The 27,275-nt window shown below is 42.2% G+C and overlaps 1 protein-coding gene across 2 annotated transcripts in view; it reads right to left on the bottom strand.

The window, feature by feature from the left end:
• The window catches only part of NSMCE2 (NSE2 (MMS21) homolog, SMC5-SMC6 complex SUMO ligase), a 368,866-nt gene that overhangs the window by 15,508 nt on the left and 326,083 nt on the right, over positions 1-27,275 (bottom strand). For both annotated transcript variants that reach the window (XM_070748293.1, XM_070748294.1), the window contains exon 5: positions 345-448. In XM_070748293.1, coding sequence (XP_070604394.1) covers positions 345-448 — 104 coding nt within the window. The remainder of the gene's footprint in view (positions 1-344; positions 449-27,275) is intronic.

The raw sequence follows: 27,275 nt of genomic DNA, 5'->3' as shown, positions 1-27,275 counted from the left end.
TTATAAAGAACATTGTTTTGAATTTTCAAACGTGTGTGTGTCTCTGAAATTTGTACCTGTGAATTTTTGGGAGGAGTCTACCAGAGAGCCCACAGAACAAGTAATAGTAAATAGGGAAATTGTATCTTTTTGAGGCGAGGAGAGGCCAGGCACCCTAACCCAAACCCTTGACGAGAATGACGTCAAGTTGGTCACATTTAAGCCAGTCACATGACTCCAAGTCACATGATCTTCAAGCCACTCCTACCTGGTCACATGGCCAGCAAGCCACTCCCACAAAGTAAGCCACACCCACAGTGTGGTAGTAAAAAAATTTGCAGCCCTTAACTGTGTATAAGACCTACCTGAGTGATGGGGCAAATAAATTTCCTCTGGCTTTGAGTCACTGCAATATCCTCATCGACTTGCTCAAGGGCTGGTCCTTCTTCTGCGCCTGACTGAATCCCAACTGCAGCATGAGAGAAGAGGGAGAGGATATTCAGTTCCACTTGTTGGCTTTCTCGATGGGTCTATTGGTCATGATTTATTTACAGTGGTACCTCATCATACGAACTTAATTGGTTCCAGGAGGAGGTTCGTAAAGTGAAAAGTTCATAAGATGAAACAATGTTTCCCATAGGAATCAATGTAAAAGCAAATAATGGGTGCAAATCCTTCAGGAAAATCCCAAACTTTAGAAGGGAGGCGAACAGAGGGCAGGGAGGAGCAGCTAAAGGGGGCGGGTGGAAGAAGCAAGGCTAGGCTAAAGGGTGAGTGGGAAGGAAGAAAGGCAAGGGGGGCGCCCTTCCCTTTTCTTTCTTCAAAAGACACTGTTTCAGTTCCTTTGCAAGCACGTTGTTCTCTGCAAAAAATTTCCTCCCCCAAGTTGCCCCTCCCTCCTCCCTTTTCTTTCTTAAAAAGACACCCTTTCAGTTCCTTTGCAAGCACATTGTTCTCTGCAAAATTTTTCCTCCCCCAAGCTGCTCCTCCCTCCTCCCTTTTCTTTCTTAAAAAGACACCCTTTCAGTTCCTTTGCAAGCACATTGTTCTCTGCAAAATTTTCCCTTCCCCAAGCTGCTCCTCCCTCCTCCCTTTTCTTTCTTAAAAAGACACCCTTTCAGTTCCTTTGCAAGCACATTGTTCTCTGCAAAATTTTTCCTCCCCCAAGCTGCCCCTCCCTCCTCCCTTTTCTTTCTTAAAAAGACACCCTTTCAGTTCCTTTGCAAGCATGTTGTTCTCTGCAAAATGTTTCCTACTCCAAGCAGCCCCTCCCTTTTCTTTCTTCAAAAAAGGGAAAAAAAGAAACCCCTTCATCCCAGCAGCAGCTGCTTGGGTTCATAAGGTGAAAATAGTTCGGAAGAAGAGGCAAAAAATCTTAAACACCGGGTTCGTATCTTGAAAAGTTTGTTAGAAGAGGCGTTTGTAAGATGAGGTACCACTGTATTTCATTTCTACAGCCAACCATCTCAACAAGTGACTCTGGGTGACATGCACGAGGATAGTGCATTTAACCCTGGCTGCAAATCTCCCTCTTTGAGGGAAATGGGCAGTTCAGAAATGTGAATACATACATAAATACATTTATTTATTCAATTTTATTTATTCAATTTTTATGCCGCCCTTCTCCTTAGACTCAGGACGGCTTACAATATGTTAGCAATAGCACTTTTTTAACAGAGCAAGCATATTGCCCCCACAATCCGGGTCCACATTTTACCCACCTCGGAAGGATGGAAGGCTGAGTCAACCTTGAGCCGGTGATGAGATTTGAACCGCTGACCTTCAGATTTACAGTCAGCTTCAGTGGCCTGCAGTACAGCACTCTACCTGCTGCGCCACCCCGGCTCATCTTATTTATATAAATAAATAAGAAATAAATCAGGCTTCAAGAAAAAGAACCACCCCACCCTATCGTTGCTGGGACATATGGCAAGGTTAGTAGCACTTGGACAGAAAATGAAAGATTGAATTGAAATGGATTAAATTCGCTTCTATAGAAAATTGAAGTGCATATTAGTTGAAAGAAAGTTGAATATCAGAACTATTTGAACTGTCTGGAGGAAACCTACATTATAAATAAACGTTCAAATTACAACGAACAAAACGAAATAAAATCTTGAAGCGAATTACATTTGAACTATAAACGCTACAATTTGGACTACAATTTGGTACAAGTGGATTACAAGGATAATTTGGACTATAATCAATTTGATTTAGACTAAAACTTGGAACCTGGACTATATTCTAATATAACTTGATCTCTATTGGACTACAATTTTAATTTGGTACATCAGCTAATAACAGGACTAGAACTGGACTACACTATAAATTTGGACTATAATTGGATATATTTTGGACTACAACTAAGTAGTACTTGGACTGGGAACCAACCACAAGGCGTTCTCAAATCTATAGGCTGAATCAGGAATGTCAAACTCAAGGCCTGGTTGTTGGATCCGGCCTGCAGGGTACTTCGATAAGGCCCACCGGGTCGCCCCGGAAGCAGCAAAGGACCAGCCCGGGTACCTCTGCCAGTGAAAATGGAGCTTGCGAGGGCTGGTGGATGGCCTTCCCAAGTTCCATTTTCATTGGCAAAGGGTTGCAGGAGGCTGGGACAGGAGAGCTCAGGAGAGTTTTCGCTGGCAGAGCATTTAGGCCAGTGATGGCAAACCTATGGTACTAATGGTACTAAGTGTTGGTTATGACCTATAAAGCCCTTCATGGCACCAGACCAGATTATCTCCGGGACCACCTTCTGCCGCACGAATCCCAGTGACCAGTTAGGTCCCACAGAGTGGGCCTTCTCCGGGTCCCGTCAACTAAACAATGCCATTTGGCGGGACCCAGGGGAAGAGCCTTCTCTGTGGCAGCCCCGGCGCTCTGGAACCAACTCCCCCCAGAGATTAGAATAGCCTCTACCCTTCTTGCCTTTCGTAAGCTCCTTAAAACCCACCCCTGTCGTCAGGCATGGGGGAACTGGGATATTCTTTCCCCCTAGGCTTCTACAATTTATGTATGGTATGTTTGTATGTATGATTGGTTTTTAAAATAAGGGTTTTTAGCTGTTTTAGTATTGAATTGTCGCATGTTGTTTTTACCACTGTTGTTAGCTGCCCCGAGTTTATGGAGAGAGGCGGCATACAAATCCAATAAATAAACGAATGAATGAATGAATGAATAAATAAATAAATAATGCCAAAGGTGGCATGTGGAGCCCTATTTGTCAGCATACAAGCCGTTGCCCTAGGTCAGCTCCAGTGTGCCAACCAGCTGATTTTCACTTCACACAGAGGCTCTGGGAGGGCATTTTCAGCCTCTGGAGCATGGGGTGGGGGACAAATTGGCCTAACGGGCCCATCAGAAGTCAGGAAACGGGGCGTTTTTGGCCTCTGGGGGTTAGGCGAGGCCATTTTTGCCCTCCCCAGGCTGCAGGGAATCTGTGGAGCCTGAGAAAGGTGAAAAACGGGCCTACTGGGCCCACCAGAAGTTGGGAAACAGTCTGTTTCTGGCTTCCAGAGGGCCTCCAGGGGGCGGGGGGAGCTGTTTTCACCCTCCCCCGGCAATGAATTATGGGTGTGAGCACTTGCACATGTGCGGTAGTTCACACCCACACTCTTTCGGCACCCGAGGGAAAAAAAGGTTCCGCCATCACTGTCTTAGAGACTCCTATATAAAAGGATTATAAAGTGGTATATAAGTCCAAGAGCTATTGATAACTATTTGTAGCTCCTCTTTCCTATAGACATCAAACGTGGGGCAAAGCAACTTTCTTCTTTTATTTATTTATTAGATTTGTTTATTGTGTTAAGGCTGGACTACATGTTTTGAAAAAGGCAGAGATAGTCCAGATCCACCTCTCAAGCAACGTCAACTTCCAGCTTGCAAGAACATTCAAGTAGATTTACACACCCATCTGCACAAATACTTACTAAATTCCAAAGCTTCTCTGCATCAGTTGGGCAATTATTTAGCTCTCAGTTATTTTCAATTTCAGTTGCATAGGCATTCCCCCTTGAAACTCTCTTGAACCAGGAATTCTATCTGTTATTCAGAAGTGCTAATTTGTGAATAAGAGCCGGGGTGGCGCTATTGCTAAGTGCTATTACAGTCATTGTAGCATTCCAGTGTGGCGCAGCAGATAGAATGCTGTACTGCAGGCCACTGAAGCTGACTGTAGATCTGTAGGTCAGCAGTTCAAATATCACCGGCTCAAGGTTGACTCAGCCTTCCATCCTTCTGAGGTAGGTAAAATGAGATTGTGGGGGCTGGCTCTGTCAAAAAAGTGCTGTTGCTAAAGTGTTGTAAGCCGCCCTGTGTCTAAGGAGGAGGGCAGCATAAAAATCAAATAAATAAATAAATGAAATAAAATAAAATAAAATAAAATAAATAAAATAAATAAAATAAATAAAATAAATAAAATAAATAAAATAAATAAAATAAATAAAATAAATAAAATAAATAAAATAAATAAAATAAATAAAATAAATAAAATAAATAAAATAAATAAAATAAATAAAATAAATAAAATAAATAAATAAAGTAAAATAAGTAAAATAAGTAAAATAAGTAAAATAAGTAAAATAAGTAAAATAAATAAAATAAATCCCCATGATCATGTGATCAAAATTTGTAGGCTTGACAACTGGGATATATAGATTTATGACAGATGCATTGCTCAGGATCATGTGATCACCAGTTGAGACCTCTGACAAGCAAAATCAATGGGAGGAGCCAGACTTGCTTAGTGACTGTATGACTCACTTAACAATTGTGGCCAAAAATGTCACAAAATCAGGGGAAACTCCCTTAAGAACTGCCTAGTTCAGGGGTAGACAAAGTTGGCTCTTCTATGATTTGTGGACTTCAACTCCCAGAATTCCTGAGACAATCGTGCTAGCTCAGGAGTTCTGGGATTTGAAATCCTAGAAGATCCCACTTTGCCTACTCCTGGGCCTGGCTGAACAATTTTGAGCTCCAATTGTGGTGGTAAATCAAGGACTATGTGTAGTTGGATGGAAAAAGAGGGAGGGAGGGAGAGAGGGAGACTTTCTGTTCCATTACCATAATAGCCGGCCGTTGTTATCATCTATTTTTCCGCCCTGACTTTCAAAAGTACAACATATTCCTATCCAATTTTATTGCTACTGCTAATAAGGGTAGGTGGACAACTATCCCACATGTGTTTCATGGCTGTGGAATGTCAACAGAGCATTTCCCATATAAGCTGATGTTTCATGCACCTTGCCCTGAAGTTTCAGCTTATTAATTACATCATTAATGATACGGTATATATGATCTTTGTTTCTGTTTGTATTTCACACTGTAACAAACTGCAATAAAAAATAAATAAAACTGTAGGCTAGTGATTTACAACGTACAGTGGTACCTCTACTTAAGAACTTAATTCGTTCCGTGACCAGGTTCTTAAGTAGAAAAGTTTGTAAGTAGAAGCAATTTTTCCCATAGGAATCAATGTAAAAGCAAATAATGCGTGCAATCCCATTAGGAAAGAAAGAAAAGCTCAGAATTTGGGTGGGAGGAGGAGGAGGAAGAAGAGGAGGAGGACAGTCGCTGCCGAAGGAAGAAGGTAAGGTGAGGGGAATCAAAAAAATCCCAAACTTTAAGGCTTTAAAAAAAAAAAAGAGGGACTGCCCAGAGCGAAGGGAGTATTTCTTTTTTCTGGGCGCTGGCAGAGGTTTATTCCCTGTCCAAGCGCCCAGAAAAAGGAAAATGCTTTGTTCGCTCTGCCAAAGCCTCCTTAAGCACCACCAAAAGGCTCCTCTGGCAGCCCAGAAAAGCCCGAGATGGCCAGGATTAAAGGGGGAATGGCAGGAAACTGGCCATTCAAATTTCAAATTTCTTGGGAAATTTCTCCGGACTCGGGTTCTTAAGAAAATGGTTCTTAAGAAGAGGGAATTTTTTTTTCAAAAACCCAGTTCTTATCTAGAAAAGTTCTTAAGTAGATGTTCTTAAGTAGAGTAACCACTGTATTATGTATCTCAATGCACAGCAATCCACGCTGGGCGCAGTGCCAAAGGATCTCAGCGGACATTTGAAAACCATCGGAATTGACAAAATCTCAATCTGTCAATTGCAAAAGGCCGCTTTACTGGGATCGGCAAACATAATTCGCTGCTATATCACGCAGTCCTAGGTGTTTGGGAAGCGCCCGACTGGTGATGAAATACGAAATCCAGCATAGTGATCTCATTTGCTGTGTTGTATTGACATAATAATAATAGTAGTAGTAATAATAATAATAATAATAATAATAATAATAATAATAAACAATTAGGCTTGTATGCCGCCCCTCTCCAGAGACCCAGGGCAGCTCACAACAACAATAAAAACAATATAGGTACAAATCTAATAATTAAAACTATGACTAAAACCCATAAAATAGAGTTTATTAATTTTCAGTCTCCTTTGCAAAAACAATAGCACAATAATACAATAAATACATTGTGTATTCACAATTCAAAACATAAATGATTCTGCATTGCTACATCATTGCTTCTTCTTTTTCTTGAGCTACCTCACATTTTATATATTTGAACATATTATACATATATTATATTATTATAATAGTTAAAATATAAGTATTTTTTTAAAAATTGGACTTTCTTACAAGTCCAATTTTTCATGCATGTCTATCCTGGGTTTACATCTTTCACGTATCCCCAAAACGCAGGATACGCGTATGTGAAAAATTGGACTTGTAAGAAAAATGATAAATGTCCCTGTGCGAGTGTAGCATCTTCTGTGTATTCAGTTGCAAGGCTGGACAATGCCAGAGGGAGGGGCGTATATGTGAGACAGCTTTGAATGAAGGCTGGCAAAACCCAACTCCAGTGTTTACCTCCATGGCTACCAAGATCGTAGTTTCGCTGCCAGCATTTCCGGATTAATTTTTGTCTTATAATGGGGGTTGAAAGCTTGGGATGATTCATGCCGTGGATGAATCAAGCTATTTCTACGCAGTGCCATGCTTTGTTGTGCCAGCTTAACTCCTTCCATCTGTCAAGGCGGAAAAACAAACACAAATGGGATTTGAGGAACACAACTTGGCTTCTCTGCGGGGAGAGGGATGTAGCCAGTGAAGGGCTGCAAAAGGTTTTACTACCACACTGGGGCTTATTTTGCAGGGCTTATTTTGTGGGTGTGGCATGTCGGCCATGTGACCAGGTAGGAGTGGCTTGATGATCATGTGACCGGGGAGTGGCTTAAAGTTTAGTTTAGTTTATTTAGATTTGTATGCCGCCCCTCTCCGAAGACTCGGGGAGGCTAACAACAATTTAAAAACAATGTAACAAATCTAATATTAAAAAAGTAATCTAAAAAACCCCAATTTAAGAGACCAATCATACCAACAAACGTACCATGTATAAATTCTATAAGCCTAGGGGGGAGGGAGAAAAAAAAATTCAATTCCTCCATGCCTGACGACAGAGGTGGATTGTAAGGAGCTTGCGAAAGGCAAGGAGGGTGGGGGCAACTCTGATATCTGGGGGGAGCTGGTTTCAGAGGGTTGGGGCCACCACAGAGAAGGCTCTTCTCCTGGGTCCCGCCAAATGACATTGTTTAGTCGTGTGACTGGCTTAAAGGTAGCCAACTTGACATCACTCACGTCAAGGGTTTGGGTTAGGGTATCTGGCTTCTACAAGCAGGGGTGGGCTGCTGCCCGGACGGGAGGCAACACAGTGGGGTAGCAAAAATGGAGCTCCACCCCAGAGCACCCAATTTGCACTGAAATATGTTGAAAGAAAATGCAAGGCGTCCTGCCTAAGCCACGCCCACAGCATGTCTGCGGAGAGGGGCGGCATACAAATCTAAATAATAAAATAAATAATAAAATGGCAGAAAAAAAATTGGCAGCCCTTCACTGGATACAAAGTTATAAACTTGAGCAAAACTCACTTAACAACTTTCTTGGTTAGATATGTTTATAAAGAAGTTAAGGAATCCAGCTGAATCAGTTATCTATGTGTGCTTTTGGAATGGATTTTTATGCAACAAACTCTGATACTCTTCCACCACAGTATGTATTTAGGGAGCTGGGTTATCACACAACGTGTCCAAAGTATGAAAATTTGAGCCAGGCCACTGGTACTTTGAGTGAAAACCTAGATTGGATCGTTAGAGGATCCCATTTGTGTTCTTGACTGACCAATGCATTCTCAAGATTCTTCTTCAGCCCAAAAGTTTAAAAGCTCCCCTCTTGCTTCTTCAAGGGCCAACTTTTGCTTCCATAGAGGGTCACAGAGGAAACCATTGCCAAGATAGTTCGGATTTTTTCAAGCCTATCTTTTCCAAAGTCTTCATTGTTAACTGTTGTGGTTAGCTCTGGCCCAGCTCCTGCCCCAAGGACTGTGGATGTGGGGGAGACATCCACATGCTGCAGGCCTGTTTTGCTCCTGGTGGAATCTGCTGATGAAGGCTCTTCTGACCAAGAAGACATGAGTGACAGGGAGGAGGAGAGTGTGGCAGACAGCTCAGAAGATCAATTATCTGTCTACTCCTTGGATTCAGAGCAAGAGTTAATGATACAGCCACGCATGCGGAGAGCAATGCATAGGCAGCAACAACTGAGAGATTATTATGAAAGAAAATGAGGCCACCTGTGGTTGGGTGGGGCTGTGGTAATTAGTGAGGCTGCTATAAATAGCAGCCTGTGGGTTTGGCCATTATGGAGGATTATCTGATCCTTGTGTTTCATGCCTGCCTTGCTGACTTCGACCTTTATATGCTGATTTTTCCCCACTTTGAAACTAAACCAGAGCAAAGTGTGTTTCACTTTGTGAAAGAAGGACTGTGAATTGCCTCACAGCTGCAAGCTAAGTATCTCGGAACTGATAAGGGACTTGTACAAATTACCAGGTTGTTTGGAGACGAGTGCTCTTTGCTATACAAAAAGAGTGCTTCGTTTATTTGCATTTTCGGTATAAAGAATCTAGTACATTAAAACTTCAGAAGAGAAGGATTTAGGGGTAGTGATTTCTGACAGTCTCAAAATGGGTGAACAGTGCAGTCAGGTGGTAGGGAAAGCAAGTAGGATGCTTGGCTGCATAGCTAGAGGTATAACAAGCAGGAAGAGGGAGATTATGATGCCGCTGTATAGAGCGCTGGTGAGGCCACATTTGGAATACTGTGTTCAGTTCTGGAGACCTCACCTACAAAAAGATATTGACAAAATTGAACGGGTCCAAAGACAGGCTACAAGAATGGTGGAAGGTCTTAAGCATAAATCATATCAGGAAAGACTTAATGAACTCAATCTGTATAGTCTGGAGGACAGAAGGAAAATAGGGGGGACACGATCGAAACATTTAAATATGTTAAAGGGTTAAATAAGGTCCAGGAGGGAAGTGTTTTTAATAGGAAAGTGAACACAAGAACAAGGGGACACAATCTGAAGTTAGTTGGGGGAAAGATCAAAAGCAACGTGAGAAAATATTATTTTACTGAAAGAGTAGTAGATCCTTGGAACAAACTTCCAGCAGACGTGGTAGATAAATGCACAGTAACTGAATTTAAACATGCCTGGGATAAACATATATCCATCCTAAGATAAAATACGGAAAATGGTATAAGGGCAAACTAGATGGATCATGAGGTCTCTTTCTGCCATCAGTCTTCTATGTTTCTATGAATGAATATATTTAAGAGTACTGGGCCTAGGACTGAACCTTGCGGTACCCTGCTGCTTACTTCTTTCCATGTGGACTTGGGCCCATTGGACTTGGATTTTCACTATCACAAGTTTCCCCTTTTCTTTTTGCATTTCCACCTATCAGAACAATGACATCAGCCCCATCATAAATGTTCATTTTTCTAGCTAGCCTCCCTCAATACATATTTAATTATTTATTTATTTTATTTATTGGATTTGTATGCCGCCCCTCTCCGTAGACTCGGGGCGGCTAACAACAGTGATAAAAAACAGCATGTAACAATCCAATACTAAAACAACTTAAAAAACCCCCTTATTATAAAACCAAACATACATACAAACATACCATGCATAAATTGTAAAGGCCTAGGGGGAAAGAATATCTCAGTTCCCCCATGTCTGATGGCAGAGGTGGGTTTTAAGAAGCTTACGAAAGGCAAGGAGGGTGGGGGCAATTCTAATCTCTGGGGGGAGTTGGTTCCAGAGGGCCGGGGCCGCCAGAGAAGGCTCTTCCGCTGGGTCACGCCAAGCAACATTGTTTAGTTGACGGGACCCGGAGAAGGCCCACTCTGTGGGACCTAACTGGTCACTGGGATTCGTGCAGCAGAAGGCGGTCCCTGAGATCATCTGGTCCGGTGCCATGAAGGGCTTTATAGGTCATAACCAACACTTTGAATTGTGACCGGAAACTGATCGGCAACCAATGCAGATATAATCAGCACATACAGTATAAATGGCACTAGCTATTTGAAAATATCATATTGGTTATGTAAGAGAAATAAGCATCCTCACTTATATTTATAGTATCTTCTAATGACTAAAAGAATCTAATTTTTTTTTCCTGCTTAGGAGTTTATTCTTTATTGCCACCACTTTCTGATTTTCTGCTTACGTAAATAAGCCTACAGAGAGGAGGACAGATATAAACATAAAAAGCTACAGATTAAAACAGTTATCTTCACATGCAATTGACATAGAATAGATAAAACAACAATTCACTTATAGAGCACACAGACAGGATAAAATCTAAGTCATTGTCACCCCGAACAATGTGTCGTACGAACAATTGTTCAGAATTGTTGGGAACTCTGTGGTTTATTCCTTTTTTTGGTGTTTTAGTTGTAGCTTCTATGGAAGTGTATGTACAGTGGTCCCTCTACTTAAGAACTTAATTCATTCCGTGACCAGGTTCTTAAGTAGAAACGTTCTTAAGTAGAAGCAATTTTCCCCATAGGAATCAATGTAAAAGCAAATAATGCATGCAAACTCACTAGGGAAAAAAAAAAAGAGTTTGGAATTTGGGTGGGAGGAGGAGGAGGAAGAAGAGGAGGAAGACAGTTGCTGCTGATGGAAGAAGGTGAGGTGAGGGGAATAAAAAAAAATCCAAAACTTTAAGGCTTAAAAAAGGAAAGAGGGACTCTGAGACAGCGAGGAGGAGTATGCGCCTCCCAACACCCGGCGCAAGGCTGCCTCCCATACACTGGCTGCTACTGCTGCTACCTGCTTCCTCTTCCTTCCCATGCTGAAGGGCTCCCCTCTCTTCTCACTCGCTCGCTTTGTAACCAGCGCCTTTCCTTTGTTGTAGTGACTCCTCGGCTGCCCAGAGCGAAAGGAGCGTTTCTTTTCTCTGGGCGCTTGGAGAGGTTAATTCCCTCTCCAAGCGCTCAGAGAAAGGAAAATGCTTCGTTCGCTCTGGACTGCCAAAGCCTCCTTAAGCGCCACCGAAAAGCTCCTCTGGCAGCCCAGATGTCCAGGATTAAAGGGGGAATGGCAGGAAACTGGCCGGGCCTTTGTGCCGCTCTCAAATTTCCTGGGAGATTTTTCCAGGCTTGGGTTCTTAAGTAGAAAATGGTTCTTAAGTAGAGGCAAAAAAATCTTGAATACCCGGTTCTTATCTACAAAAGTTCCTAAGTAGAGGGGTTCTTAAGTACAGGTAGCACTGTACTCTATTCCAGCATTGTGCTATTTCCTACAGTTTTATATCTGCTCTCAAATTAATTCTGCTGCCTGAACAATACCGTTCACCCAGGTCAAACTGACTTGGAGATTGCACCGAAATGATTTACAGCATAGATCCTCCCTTGTGATGCCCTGATGCACACACCACACAAAAGCTTCTAATCTCTAGGATTGCGAACAGCCAAATTCCTGCTTGCCGGAATGATTAAAGATCACCTAAAAGTGATAAAGTATATCTGCTTTCTTGCCCCATGGACAGCTAGCCCTGGTATTGTTGAGGAACAGGTGAACTTACTTGTTACTTGTTGGTGTGAGCTTGTAACTTTGGTAAATTTGCTAGACTTTACTAGAATTTACAAAATTCTAGATTCATTTTAAAATGTGCATGTACAGTGATACCTCTACTTATGAACTTAATTTGTTCCGTGATCAGGTTCTTAAGTAGAAATGTTTGTAAGAAGAAGCAATTTTTCCCATAGGAATCAATGTAAAAGCAAATAATGCGTGCGATTGGGGAAACCACAGGGAAGGTGGAGGCCCTGTTTCCTCCCAGGAGATTCCTACAGAGGCCCCACAGAGGCTTCTCACCACCTTTTCCGGCCCTGTTTCCTCCCAGGAGATTCCTAGAGAGGCCCCACGGAGGCTTCTCCCTGCCTTTTCTGGCCCTGTTTCCTCCCAGGAGATTTCTAGAGGGGCCCCATAGAGGCTTCTCCCCGTCTTTTCCAGTCCTGATTCCTCCTGGGAGATTCCTAGAGAGGCCCCACAAAGGCTTCTCTCTGCCTTTCCCGGTTACAGTTTCAGAGGCTCGGGTTTGTAAGTGGAAAATGGTTCTTGAAAAGAGGCAAAAAAATCTTGAACACCCCGTTCTTATCTAATAAAGTTTGTAAGTAGAGGCATTCTTAGGTAGAGGTATTGCTGTAGTAGAATTTACAAAAGCAGATCCTTCAATTAGAACAGGGGTGTCAAAAGTCGATTTCATTGAGGGCCGCATCAGGGTTGTGTTTGACCTCAGGGGGGGAGAGGCGTGGTGGGCATGGCCAGGTTGGGCGTGACCACAACGTCACTCGCGGTGACTGTGGTGGCCTGAGCACTCTGCCAGCGAAAATGGGCTGCCGAGCTCCGTTTTCAGCTGTTACAGCTTCCTGCAACCCGCTGGCAGAGAAAACAAAGCTCACAAGGGCATCTCGCAGCTCTTCTGAGTTCCATTTTTGCTTGCAGTGGTATTGTGGGCCGATCCTTCGCTGTTTTCAGGGTGGCTAGATCTAAGCAACCTATGGATCCGGTCCCCAGGCCTTGAGTTTGACACCCCTGAATTAGAACATTATTTTTGCCTGCAATGTCAGAAAACATGGCAACAGCCAATATCTTAGATGTTCTTAACATGGTATCATGTTCATTGGGGATCTCATCTATGAGTGGTGGTCTATCAAAGCACTGGTCAGGTCCCACAATCGGCCTTCTCCAGGTCCTGTCAAGTAGACAATGTCACTTGGCGGGACCTAGGGAAAGAGCCTTCTCTGTGGGGGGCCCAGCCCTATGGAATCAGCTCCCTCCAGAGATTCATACTGCCCCCACCCTCCTCACTTTCCGTAAGAGTCTGAAGATGTCATCAGGCTTGGGGTTATTAGACACTAACCCCTGCCCAATGAATGTATGGCGAGTTTGTGATTGAATGGATATGAGTGTATTTTAATTGGTTTAGGTTTTTAGATTTTAACTTTAATTAATTGGATTTTGTTGTACATTGTTTTTTTTCCTATATGTTGTAAGCTGCCCCGAGTCTTTGGAGAGGGGTGACATATAAATCTGATAAATAAATAAATAAATAAATAAATAATTAATTAATAAGTAAATAATAAACTGACCTTCTACAATTAGTGGTATTTACTCATGGGGAATTTTAACAAGAGGCAGTGAGTGGGGCTGGGAAAACAGACAGGTGGACCGATGCGCTTGCTTGATATTAAAAGGTATCATTGCAACCCCCAACATTTCTCTCCACGATTGACCTCTCCAGGTTCCTAAGAGGCCAGTAAGGGGCGTACATAAGTGCACTGGTGTGCCTTTCGTTCCCTGTCCAATTGTCTTTCCTTTCTCTCACTTATCATATATATTTTCTTTCTTTCATATATCCTCTCCTCTAAGTTCACTTTACCCTTATATATATTACTACCTGTCTATTTTTCTTCCTATGTATTTGTGTATTGGACAAATGAATAAATAAAAAAATAATAAATAAGATTCTTCCTTTGATTACTTATTATTAAATATGCAGAATAAGTAGATAATACGTACATAGGCACAAGCCACTAGCCCTAAATTCTACGATGCAGTTAGCATATCCTTCCCATTTTTTAAAATTTTTATGGTATCAGGGCATCTTGGCACCTGGAACATACTATTTTTTTCTGATCTGATAGGAATCAAGCCTTTTGAAGCTGGCTTTTTTGAGGGGGCGGGGCAGTGGGGGGCATTTGGTAAGCAAAATCTTGTGCCTGTCTGCTTTTTTTCTTCTCCGATGTTCTTCTGAGAAAAGCAGGTGCCCCCACCCACCGGCATTCAATGGGCAGGGGGCGGGTTGTACTTCCCTTCATCTAGAAAGCACATCACACCGTGTCCACTTGAATTGCCTCTGCACAAAACTTTTCAAAAACTCACCTCTAATAAATGATGAGTCTTACATTGAGCTTACATTTCTATTTTGGGCTTTCCAAAAGACGTGTGAAGTTCAAATAGTACCAGTACTGTTACTTTGGGGGCGGCTGTGTGTGTGTGTGTGTGCATTTACACAGAGGCCTTTTTGTATGTTCCAAGGTTGAACTTGAAACAGGACCAGTGAGTTCTACTTCTCAGCTAATTGCCTTTCCAAAAGGAACAGTTTTCTCAGGCTGCAAGCAGCGGAAAGAAGAAATTTTGAGGCAGTGTATTTTTTTTTTCTTTTAACAGCTGGGGGCATTGCAAAAGAGACCGAACTTCCATTATAATACCGTGTCAACAATCTTGTAGATTTGAACCCCACTATTTTCTTTCCATTTACAGTCCCTCCTGTTAACAGCATAAACCTAATCTCGAGTCCTTTTCATTGGATACAGGATCTATGGCAGAGGTTTCCAAGCTTGGCAACTTTAAAACTTGTGAACATCATTTTCATCATCATCATCACCACAATAACAACAATAACAACATTTGTCCACAACAAGTATAGACACGATGCTGTGGCACAGATGATCCACTGGAACTTGGGCCAGAACTACCATCTACCAGTGGCAAAGAACAGGTGGGATCATAAGCCTGAAAAAGTGGTCGAAAATGAGCAAGCAAAACTACTATGGGACTTCTGACTGCCCGAATTTTGGAACATAACACACCAGACATCCTGATTGTGGAGAAAAAGAAAGTATGGATCATCGACATCGCAATCCCAGGAGACAGCAGAATTGAGGAGAAGCAGCTAGAGAAATTAGTGAAATACGAAGATCTAAAAATTGAGCTGCAACGACTCTGGCATAAGCCAGTGAAAGTGGTCCCAGTGGTTTTTGGCACGCTGGGTGCAGTACCAAAGGATCTCAGCGGACATTTGAAAACCATCGGAATTGACAAAATCTCCATCTGTCAATTGCAAAAGGCTGCTTTACTGGGATCGGCAAACATAATTCGCCGCTACATCACCCAGTCCTAGGTGCTTGGGAAGCGCCCGACTGGTGATGAAATACGAAATCCAACATAGTGATCTCGTTTGCTGTGCTGTACTGAAATAATAATAAAAATAATAATAATAATAATAATAATAATAATAATAATAACAACAACAACAATAATAATCTGTGGTTAAGGGTTAATCTGTATAATGATTGGATGGCAATCTGATCATTCTTCAACATGGCTTCTTAAATAGCTTAAAACATACATAGTAAGCCATGAATCATGGTCTATAACCCACAACATAGAGTAGTGTAGTGTAGTGTAGGGTAGGGTAAGGTAGAGTAGTGTAGGGTAGGGTAGGATAGGATTTTATTGGCCATGATAATAATAATAATAATAATAATAATAATAATAATAATAATAATTTATTAGATTTGTATGCCACCCCTCTACAGAGACTCAACAAGATCAACTAGTCTCCACCCTCCACCTTCTTAATGCTGGTCTTGGACAAGAATAAATATTTGATTTGATAAACCAGAAAAGACCAAACAAAACGAAATCTAACACATACGGTATGGATTAAATGTAGTAAGTGATTAAGTATCCCCTTAATTCTTTGATTATCCAAGACTGAGCAAAGATACTCAGAATGCAACATTATCACTTCATTTCCCCTTCCTTTTCTTAGATACAGGGGGAAGTAAAGCACTCTTGTTTAAAATTTCTGAGTTCTCGGTAGCTTCTTTGCCAGAGTGTACCGAGATAAGAGAGACGTTTGTTCTTTAATCCACCTGAAGAGAACAGAAGCTATTTGGAGCAGCGCACCAATATTTGGGGTTGCAGAAGTGAGTCACCCATCTGGACGACACAACGATAAAAAGAGCGAAATCTGAACACACACTCTGCCCCAGAGACCACACCCTTCCCACGAAGGAAAGTTTCACAAGGCAGAAGAACTCTGAGGAAAGATGGATTTATCAGCACCCCTCCCATAGTAGTAAGTGGCTCATCAGAGTGAATGGCCTCGTCGGTGGATTATTCAGAGTAGTTCAGTTAGAGGTCAGTGTTCCAAGGATGGAGGATCTGCAGGTTCGACTACTGTAACGCTCTCTACATGGGGCTACCTTTGAAAAGTGTTCGGAAACTTCAGATCGTGCAGAATGCAGCTGCGAGATCAGTCATAGTCTTTCCCAAATATGCCCATGTTACACCAACACTCCACAGTCTGCATTGGTTGCCGATCAGTTTCCGGTCACAATTCAAAGGGTTGGTTATGACCTATAAAGCCCTCCATGGCACCGGACCAGATTATCTCAGGGACCGCCTTCTGCTGCACGAATCCCAGCGACCAGTTAGGTCCCACAGAGTGGGCCTTCTCCGGGTCCTGTCAACTAAAAAATGTCGTTTGGCGGAACCCAGGGGAAGAGCCTTCTCTGTGGCGGCCCCAGCCCTCTGGAACCAACTCCCCCCAGAGATTAGAATTGCCCCCACTCTCCTTGCCTTTCGTAAGCTTCTTAAAACCCACTTCTGCCGTCAGGCATGGGGGAACTGAGATATTCTTTCCCCCTAGGTCTTACAATTTACGCATGGTATGTTTGTATGTATGTTTGGTTTTATAATAAGGTTTTTTTTAGTTGTTTAGTATTGGATTGTTACATGCTGTTTTTTGTCACTGTTGTTAGCCGCCCCGAGTCTGCGGAGAGGGGCGGCATACAAACCAACCAACCAACCAATCAACCAACTAACCAACCAACCAACCAACCAACCAAACAAACAAACAAACAAACAAATAAATAAATTGCTCTTTCAACAACATCTGCATGGTTCTTTCAAGAGCTTTGGTGGCACAGTGGTTAGAGTGCAGTACTGCAAGATACTTCTCCTGATCACCGGCTGCCAGCAGTTTGGCAGATCGAATCTCAGTAGGCTCACGATTGACTTAGCCTTTCATCCTTCCAAGGTTGATAAAATGAGGGCCTAGATTGTTCCTCTCTGTAAACCGCTTAGAGAGGGCTGTAAAACCTTGTGAAGTGGTATATATGTCTAAATGCTGTTGCTATTGCTATCATTCCAACTAGTAGATCAGAGGTCTTCAAACTTGGCAACTTTAAGACTTGTGGACTTCAACTCCCAGAATTCTGGGAGTTGAAGTCCACAAGTCTTAAAGTTGGCAGGTTTGGGGACCCCTGTAGAAGATGTTAGATGTGGGTTGCAAAAATCTGGAGAGTCACCAGATGACGACAAAGAGATGCAGGAAACCACTCCGCTGCTCTAATGATTGCTTGGGGTTCTGCAGCCCACAGCTGGGAGTCATAGAAATAGTATAGAGCCATGATGGTGAACCTATGGCACAGGTGGCACGCAGAGCCATATCTCCTGGCACTGTGAGCCGTTGCCTTAGCTCAGCTCCAACATGCAAGCATATGCCGGCCATCTGATTTTTGGTTTGCATAGAGGTTCCATATGGGGGTGGGGAGGGTTTTTTTTAACCCTCCCCCTGGCTCCAGGGAAGATTTTGGAGCCTGGAGAGGGTGAAACATGAGCCTACTGGGTCCACCAGAAGTTGGGAAACAGGCCATTTTTGGCCTCCAGTGGTGGAAGCTGTTTTTGCCCTCCCCAGGCACTGAATTATGGGTGTGGGCACTTGCGCATGTGCAATAGTGTGCACCATTGCTCTTTCAGCACCCAAGGAAACAAAGGTTTGCCATCACTGGTACAGGGTCCCTTGCTTGAGCAGAGAGCTGGACTAGAAGACCTCCAAGATCCCTTCCAAGTCTGTTGTTCTGTTATTCCGAATTGTGAGCATCTTGGGTTTACATGTTTCAGAATTCCCTATTGGTACGGGTTCTAGTAATTTCTATTTATAAGATGGAGCTAATATGGTGGGGCGAGTCCATTTTATCTATCTATCTATCTATCTATCTATCTATCTATCTATCTATCTATCTATCTATCTATCATCTCTCTCTCTCCCTCTCTATCTATCTATCTATCTATCTATCTATCTATCTATCTATCTATCATCTATCCATTCATTCATTCATTCATTTATTAGATTTGTATGCCGCCCTCTCCGTAGACTCGGGGCGGCTAACAACAACAATAAAACAGCGTATGACAAATCTAATATTTAAAATAGTTTAAAAAAACCTTATTTAAAACCAAACATACACACAAACATACCATGCATAAATTGTATAGGCCTGGGGGGAAGAAATATCTCAATTCCGCCATGCCTGACAACAGAGGTGGGTTTTAAGGAGCTTACGAAAGGCGAGGAGGGTGGGGGCAATTCTGATCTCTGGGGGGAGTTGGTTCCAGAGGGTCAGGGCCGCCACAGAGAAGGCTCTTTCCCTGGATCCTGCCAGACAACATTGTTTAGTCAACAGGACCCGGAGAAGGCCAACTCTGTGGGACCTAACCGGTCGCTGGGATTTTCATTCAAACGAGTCAATGTCCATTTAATGATAAAATTCTGACAATGGAAAGATAGGCGTGAGAGATGATGTATTTTTTCCTTCCTTGCATGTTTTCAAGCAAAGGCCGGTTGCTGCCAACTGCAGATGCTTCAAAGCGTATCTTAAGTTGGCAGAAAGATGGGTATAAATTACTCGAAGACAACTTGCAACTTGCCACCATCGGATCTTGAAAAAACCCATCCCCCTCCTATTTTCATCATATTCTGATTGCTTAGTTATTTGAGAATAACTAAAAATAATGATTTTTGTCTCAGGCTCTGGGAGGGCATTTTCGGCCTACAGAGGGCCTCCGGAGGGGTGGGCATTTTTGCCCTCTCCAGGCTCCAAGAAAACCTCTGGAACCTGGGGAGGGTGAAAAAAGGGTGTACCAGGCCCACCGGAAGACAGGAAGTGGACTATTTCTGGCCTACGAAAGGTCTCCGGGGATAGGGGAGGCCTTGTTTTGCCCTCTCCAGGCTCAAGGGGAGCCTCTGGAACCTGGGGAGGGTGAAAAACAGGGGTACCAGGCCCACCGGAAGACAGGAAGTGGACTATTTCTGGCCTACAAAAGGTTTCCGGGGATAGGGGAAGCCTTGTTTTGCCCTCTCCAGGCTCCAGGGAAGCCTCTGGAAGCTGGGGAGGGTGAAAAACAGGTGTACCAGGCCCACCGGAAGACAGGAAGTGGACTATTTCTGGCCTACAAAAGGTCTCCGGGGATAGGGGAGGCCTTGTTTTGCCCTCTCCAGGCTCCAGGGAAGCCTCTGGAGCCTGGAGAGGGCAGAAAACAGGCCTACTGGGCCCACCAGAAGCCTGGAAAGGGGAGTGGGTCATGTACACAGGCATGGGGGAGGAGCAGCACGAGGGCTCGCGCACGGATGCACAGGGACGCATGGCGCTTGGGGAGCATTAAATTACGTCTATAGGCACATATGTGTGGGAGAAAGTGCAAGTGTGCGCACACTTCCGCCACCCAAGGGGAAAAAAAGGTTCGCCATCACTGGTATAGAGTAATTAGGATAAAGTTATTTTCCCTGTGTCTTAGACAGAGGAAGGTTATAAGCCTAATAAATACAATGGGAATGAAAACCAGACTTTCTGCATTGCATTTAAATAGATCCATTCATATTTTTTTTCCAATGCCTGTAGCAATTTTCCTTCTCAAGCCTTAATTTTCAGACAAGCTGATTAGAATAAACTGGTGGAACACGCACTTTTCGGTAAACACTGCCAGGAACAGATGTTCTGGGATAAAAATGGAAATATACAGCAATCAAAGAATATCAAGCGGTTGAAAGGCATGTTGCATAACACAACCTGAAACAACATCTTAGGAACGGAGTTATTTTAATATAATTACAAGATACACAACGGTGCCAAAACTAGACCAAAGCTACTATTCTATTCATTTTTAAGTGAGATGGACGAGTGTTGCTATTTCCTAGACAGAAAATAATGGTGTGAAGGGGAGAGGGGGAGATACCAGATGGTATCTTATTTATAATAAACATTATATTTATATTATTTATTTTTATTATGGTTTGTTGCACAGTGAGCCAGGTATTCTGAATGGAATTGGCATTTTTGTCTGCCTAAGACCTGGGATAGGCAGATGTGTATGTTTGCTGATTGTCTGTCTGTCTGTCTGTCTGTCTGTCTGTCTGTCTGTCTATCTATCTATCTATCTTTCTATCTATCATCCATCCAACCATCTATCTATCTATCTATCTATCTATCTATCTATCTATCTATCTATCTATCTATCTATCTATCTATCTAATCTATCTATCTATCTATCTATCTATCTATCTATCTATCTATCTACTTATCTATCTATCTATCTATCTATCTATCTATCTATCTATCTATCTATCTATCTATCTATCTTTCTATCTATCATCCATCCAACCATTTATCATCTATCTATCTATCTATCTATCTATCTATCTATCTATCTATCTATCTATCTTTCTATCTATCATCCATCCAACCATTTATCATCTATCTATCTATCTATCTATCTATCTATCTATCTATCTAATCTATCTATCTATCTATCTATCTATCTACTTATCTACCTATCTACCTACCTATCTATCTATCTATCTATCTATCTATCTATCTATCTATCTATCTATCTATCTATCTATCTATCTATCTATCTACTTACCTACCTATCTATCATCATCCATCCAGCCATTTATCATCTATCCATTATTCAAACCATGGGCATTTATAGCAAATAAAAGGAGTGCATCTCTCCACCCAAGTAGGACATCTTCCCAGACTTTTCTCGACTGCGCAGTGAGGATATACATATGTCCATACATATTCTGCGCATGCGCAAAGGCAAAACCTCAGCAAAAATCACCGAACTTTCACTCTTGTGAGCATCCTCGCGCAAAATTTGGCTTTCTGCGCATGTGCAGAAGCCAAATCTCGTGCAGGGGTGCATTGGGGCGCGCATAAGGGTGGGCAGCAGGCAGGATGGTGTGGAATGCAGTTCCATCAGCGGAAATGAAGATGTGTGCGCAGCTCTAGCTGATCGGCGGCTGTCGCTTCCTGGAATACTGATCAGAACATTTAAGTATGTTAAAGGGTTAAATAAGGTTCAGGAGAGAAGTGTTTTTAATAGGAAAGTGAACACAAGAACAAGGGGACACAGTCTGAGGTTAGTTGGGGGAAAGATTAGAAGTAACGTGAGAAAATATTATTTTACTGAAAGAGCAGTAGATGCTTGGAACAAACTTCCAGTAGATGTGGTTGGTAAATCCACAGTAACTGAATTTAAACATGCCTGGGATAAACATATATCCATCCTAAGATAAAATACAAGAAATAGTATAAGGGCAGACTAGATGGACCATGAGGTCTTTTTCTGCCATCAATCTTCTATGTTTCTATAATAGAATTTTTATTGGCCAAGTGTGATTGGACACATAACGAATTTGTCTTAGTGCATATGCTCTCAGCGTACATAAAATAAAATATACATTTGTCAAGAATCATGTGGTACAACACTTAATGATTGTCATAGGGGTCAAATAAGCAATGAAGAAGCAATATTAATAAAAATCTTAGGATATAAGCAACAAGTTACAGTCATACAGTCAACATGGGAAGAAATGGGTGAAAGGAATGATGAGAAAAACTAGTAGAATAGAAGTGCAGATTTAGTAGAAAGTCTGACAGTGTTGAGGGAATTATTTGTTTATTAGAGTGATGGCGTTTGGAAAAAAACTGTTCTTGTGTCTAGTTGTCTTGGTGTGCAGTGCTCTATGTTTCTTTTACCCCCTGTGCATGCATTTCATCCCTGTTTACAAACAAATCATTTGTCACACATTTGATTATGTCCTTGATTTTAATGTTTTAATCAGCTACGGTTAAATTCATTTCATATATTTCCCATTTCATGTAAAGGCTCTGAGATGGTTACCGGTATGTTTGCGACTGTGGCCAGTTTGGGGGGAAAAACCCAGAGAGAGATAAAACAAACTTAGAAGCAGGGATTCCTTCCTGAATTTAAAAGGTATTGTTACATTATTTGATTTTGACATTTATGTTATAGGTCAAGGTTTTACTTCAAAAACAAATATTTAACCTCAGCAGAAATGGGATATTGCAGCATTTTCGCCTCATCTCTTGCAAGGTGGTTTATTACTATATTGGCCTATTTCACAAGACCTTATCTTAGACAACATATGGGCAAATTCGTGGAAAAGTGGCTACTTTTTATGGTGTTTTTGAACAGCATTCCTTCTGATCTTTTTCAGCTAGAATCAGGGGGTCCCCTCAAACTTGGCAACTTTAAGACTTGTGGATGTCAACTCCCAGAATTCTGAGAATTGAAGTCCACAAGTCTTAAAATTGCCGAGTTTGAAGACCTCTGAGCTAGAAGCTCTTCTATATTCAAAGATCGATCATTACAAAGGAAAACAAAAATTAAAATTGTCTTCATAGCCAAATAATGATGTCTTTCTGCTTCTCTATCCCTCATTCATTCATTCATTCTGCACACCAAGACAACTAGACACAACAACAGTATTTTCCTGAAGGCCATCACTCTGCTAAACAAATATTTCCCTCAGTACTGTCAAACCTTTTACTAAGTCTGCACTTCTATTACTAGTTTATTCTAATTATTCCTATCACCCATTCCCTCCCACTTATGATTGTATGATTGTAACTTGTTGCTTGTATCCTTAAGATTTTTATTACTATAGATTGTTTCTTCATTGCTTATTTGACCCCTATAACAATCATTAAGTGTTGTACCACATGATTCTTGACAAATGTATATTTTCTTTTATGTACACTGAGAGCATATGCACCAAAGACAAATTCCTTGCGTGTCCAATCACTCTTGGCCAATAAAGAATTCTATTCTGTTCTGTTTTATTCTATTCTATATGGACAACACTGTTTTTACAAATTTTTATTCTTTTTAAAAAAATGTTTTTATTATTTTTAAAAAGACAAACATTACAAACACAACACATAACTTAAAAAGGAGCTACAGTCGCTCCGCTCAAGATAGAAGTCTTCATTGTACAGAAGAAAAAAAAACCCTTATTATTATTTAGATCAATCCAGAGAATATATAAGAATATCTGTTACAATTCGCTATTTAAAAACAAATCTAATAATATATCATATTTCCATTTAAAAAAAAGTCCTCTTGATAATTCGTTATCTGATGGAGGAGCTATGCTTTGTTCAGCATCTTCAGTATAAAAGATACTATCATAAGAGCCAGAACACTATCATGCAAACCAGCTGCAATTGATTCAGAAACCTGATTTACACATAATGTGAAACATAAACACAGGTAATCCTTGACTTACAACCATTTATTTAGAGATGTTCAGTTACAACGAAGTTGTAGATACAATGGAAAAAGGGAACAATGGAAAAAGGTTACCGTATTTTTCGGAGTATAAGATGCACCTTCTACCACCCCTAAAAGAGGCTGAACATTTGGGTGCGTTTTATACTCTGTAGCTTTTTTTGAAAAAAAACTTTTTAACTCTAACGAGGCACTAACAATGTTCCCAGCTCTTACCAGCTTGCAGGCTCTTTCATTGTTACTCTCTGCAAATAATGTTTTTCCAGTCCTAAGTCTTTGCTGGCTTTTTGTATTGCTCTAATTGCTCTGCATATGTTTCTTTCCAGCCATAACCAGGTGCTAACGATGTTCCCAGCCCTTACCAGCTTGCAGGCTCTTTCATTGTTACTCTCTGCAAATAATGTTTTTCCAGTCCTAAGTCTTTGCAGGCTTTTTGTATTGCTCTAATTGCTCTGCATATGTTTCTTTCCAGCCATAACCAGGTGCTAACGATGTTCCCAGCCCTTACCAGCTTGCAGGCTCTTTCATTGTTACTCTCTGCAAATAATGTTTTTCCAGTCCTAAGTCTTTGCAGGCTTTTTGTATTGCTCTAATTGCTCTGCATATGTTTCTTTCCAGCCATAACCAGGTGCTAACGATGTTCCCAGCCCTTACCAGCTTGCAGGCTCTTTCATTGTTACTCTCTCCAAATAAGTTTTTGTTTAAGCCCTAACCAGGGAATAAAATTATGTGCTGAAGCTGCACAGACTAAGGACGCTAGCCAGATGAATACCTTATAGGCAGATTTTTTTTACAAAACTAAACTAAACTAAAACTCCCCCCAAACTAAGGTGCGTCTTATACTCCGCTGTGTCTTATACTTTGAAACTTACGGTAGGTTTCTCTGTCATGTAAACCTGCCATGAAGACTACTCCTGATTGGAAAAAAATAGACAAGGATTCCCTAGTTTCTCATAGGTTTGTTTATGGGTTTTCTCTTCCTGGGTTTTTCCAGGTGGGCAGACAATAGACACTAATAATCTAAGTGGTTTCACTTGAAATGACCCCTAGTAACATAATGGACGGCTGACTGGCTATGCAAGAGAGAAGCTATTTCTGCTAGTAAATCATGGAAAGGTAAATCCATAGGTAAACAAGACTTCGTTGCAATAACCATAATACATGTATACCTTCTCCATAAAGCAATGGTATCTAGCATAACAGTTGGTTGAATTTGACAATTATGACAGAACGCTGCTCTGCCAATTTTTTGGTCCATCGCACCAGTCAATAGAAACCAGCTGCACCTTTCCCACATCTTAGCTAAATTGTAAAAATGCAAGCATATTGTAAAGCCAAAAACAGGAGCCAACAGCACGGAACAGTATAAAATGTATCCCCCTGTGCCTTCAAATAGCTTAGCCTTTCGGCTGCTAAGCCTGGAATGGGCAAATTAAATGAGCCCAATGTGCTAGAGGTGTTTGCCAGATATATATATATATACTATATTTTTAAAAAACCTCACCAGTTGGCTTTTTATATGATAATAATGATAATAATAACAATAACAACAACAACAATAATAATAATCCACATACTCAGCTGCTGCAAAAAGATCGCACAGACTGACTACAAGCATAGACATGATGCTGTGGCACAGATGATCCACTGGAACTTGTGCCGGAACTATCATTTACCAGTGGCAAAGAACTGGTGGGATCATAAGCCCGAAAAAGTGGTCGAAAATGAGCAAGCAAAACTACTGTGGGACTTCCGACTTCAGACTGACCGAATTCTGAAGCATAACACACCAGACATCCTGATTGTGGAGAAAAAGAAAGTATGGATCATCGACATCGCAATCCCAGGAGACAGCAGAATTGAGGAGAAGCAGCTAGAGAAATTAGTGAAATACAAAGATCTAAAAATCGAGCTGTAACGACTCTGGCATAAGCTAGTGAAAGTGGTCCCAGTGGTACTTGGCACGCTGGGCGCAGTACCAAAGAATCTCAGCGGACATTTGAAAACCATTGGAATTGACAAAATCTCCATCTGTCAATTGCAAGAGGCCGCTTTACTGGGATCGACAAACATAATTCGCCGCTACATCACGCAGTCCTAGGTGCTTGGGAAGCACCCGACTGGTGATGAAATACGAAATCCAGCATAGTGATCTTGTTTGCTGTGTTGTACTATAATAATAATAATAATAATAATTATTATTATTATTATTATTATTATTGTTGTTGTTGTTATTAAAAAAACCAGACATCATGATTGTGGAGAAAAAGAAAGTATGGATCATCTATATCGCAATCCCAGGAGATCCCAGACCACTTGTTTTATGTTGTGTGTGAGTTTTATATTCTATTTCTTAAAAATTAATAAAAAATTTAATATATGCAATCCCAGGGTGCAGCAGAATTGAGGAGAAGCAGCTAGAGAAATTGATGAAATACGAAGATCTAAAAATCGAGCTGCAAGGACCCTGGCATAAGCCAGTGAAAGTGGTCCCAGTGCCAAAGGATCTCAGTGGACATTTGAAAATCATTGGAATTGACAAAATCTCCATCTGTCAATTGCAAAAGGCCGCTTTACTGGGATCAGCCCATATAATTCGCCGGTACATCACGCAGTCCTAGGTGCTTGGGAAGCGGCCGACTGGTGCTGATATACGAAATCTAGGATAGTGATCTCGTTTGCTGTGTTGTATTGATGATGATGATGATGATGATGATGATGATAATAATAATAATAATAATAGAGTTGGAAGGGACTTTGGGGGTCTTCTAGTGCAGTGTTTCCCAACATTTTTTGAGCCGCGGCACATTATTAATATTTTCAAAATTCTGGGGAACACTGAAGGGGGGGCGGGGGGGGGGGGCTAAAGAAAAGTTTGGACAAAAAAAATCTCTTCCTCCATTTCACTCTATTTCTCCCTCCCTCTTTCTCTCTCTTCCTTCCCTCCCTCCATGTCTTTCCCTCTCCCTCCTTCCCCCCTCTCTTTCTCTCTCTTGCTTTCTTTCCCTCTCTTTCTCTTGCTTTCTTTCTCTCTCATTCTCTCTCCCCTCCTTTTTCTCTCTCTCTCTTTCTCTCTCGTTCACCATGCCGGCAACAGAGAGAAAAAGAAAGAGAGAGAGAGAGCTGGAGAGAGAATGGAGGGTGCCGTTGTCTTCGCCTCCGCCCGCCGGCTCTGTAGCTAAGAGGCAACAGCAGCCATCAGCCTCCTCGCCCTCCCAGACGTTCCCAGCGCCCGGCCACGCGCCGCCTCCCGTTAGCCCAGCTGACCTTTCCCTGCTGCCGTTTTCTCTTCATGGCGCAAAGCCACACAGTCCCGGACTCCCGGATCGCTCGCTTTTCCGGCCAGCAAGCGCGGCACGGCGCTTTCCTGGGCAGATGGCTTTGCTGACCAGAGAAGCGAGCGATCCGGGAGTCCGGGACTGTGTGGCTTTGCGCCATGAAGAGAAAACGGCAGCAGGGAAAGGTCGGCTGGGCTAACGGGAGGCGGCGCGTGGCCGGGCGCTGGGGACGTCTGGGAGGGCGAGGGGAGCCGGCGGGCGGAGACGAAGACAACGGCGCCTTCCATTCTCTCTCCGGCAGCGAAGGAGAGGGGGCGGATCACGCCCCAAGACAGGAGGCGGCGGCGGAGGAGGAGGAGAGTGGGCGGATAGGGCGGGCAATGGGGCAGGGCAGAGAAGCCAGGGGCGCGTTTGGCCAGAGGCACCGTGGGGAGGCAGGGGCA

This window comes from Erythrolamprus reginae, chromosome 3 (assembly GCF_031021105.1).
Source record: "Erythrolamprus reginae isolate rEryReg1 chromosome 3, rEryReg1.hap1, whole genome shotgun sequence".
In the NCBI taxonomy this organism is placed as follows: domain Eukaryota; kingdom Metazoa; phylum Chordata; class Lepidosauria; order Squamata; family Dipsadidae; genus Erythrolamprus; species Erythrolamprus reginae.
This window is presented reverse-complemented; position numbering and strand designations above follow the sequence as displayed.